Source organism: Priapulus caudatus, unplaced genomic scaffold (genome assembly GCF_000485595.1).
Source record: "Priapulus caudatus unplaced genomic scaffold, Priapulus_caudatus-5.0.1 Scaffold2, whole genome shotgun sequence".
In the NCBI taxonomy this organism is placed as follows: Eukaryota; Metazoa; Priapulida; class Priapulimorpha; order Priapulimorphida; family Priapulidae; genus Priapulus; species Priapulus caudatus.
In genome coordinates, this window is record NW_014577063.1 from 953,866 (window position 1) to 954,352 (window position 487).

Genomic DNA, 487 nt, shown 5'->3' on the forward strand with positions numbered 1-487 from the left:
CTAAATTCCTACATGCACTTTATCTTCCTCACACTCCATCCCATATATCACGTGTACGTATACACGTATGCAATCGGTCTCACACAGGTTTGTCAGCTTGTAATAACTCATTAACTAAATGCATGCATCTCGGGCCGGTACGTGTGTGTAGGTGGCGGTTCACACCGCGAATTGGATCACGAAGCTGTGGATGTGGTATAATGGCACTCCACCGGCCATCGACGACTTCTATTTCTACGCCATGACGCGCTCTATGGTCGAAATAGAATCGTCGATATTTGGCGCTGCGATCGGCTTCGACGAATACGCTTACAAAGATTATCGAATGGTAAATGATTAGATGTTTCCAATCATTGTTGCCACTGTGCGTCGGTCGCGTAAAATGAGTGACTTGCATGCGTTATGCGTCACATGGGCGTCGTATGTGTCGTATATGCGTCATATGTGCGTCGTATATGTCGTATATGCGTCATATGTGCGTCGTATA

General features: G+C 46.2%; 1 protein-coding gene across 1 annotated transcript in view; it reads left to right on the forward strand.

The window, feature by feature from the left end:
* Positions 1-241: 241 nt before the first annotated feature.
* LOC106817356 (probable G-protein coupled receptor CG31760) overlaps positions 242-487 on the forward strand; it is a 13,357-nt gene continuing 13,111 nt past the window's right edge. The window contains exon 1 of the mRNA XM_014822049.1: positions 242-328. Coding sequence (XP_014677535.1) covers positions 242-328 — 87 coding nt within the window. The remainder of the gene's footprint in view (positions 329-487) is intronic.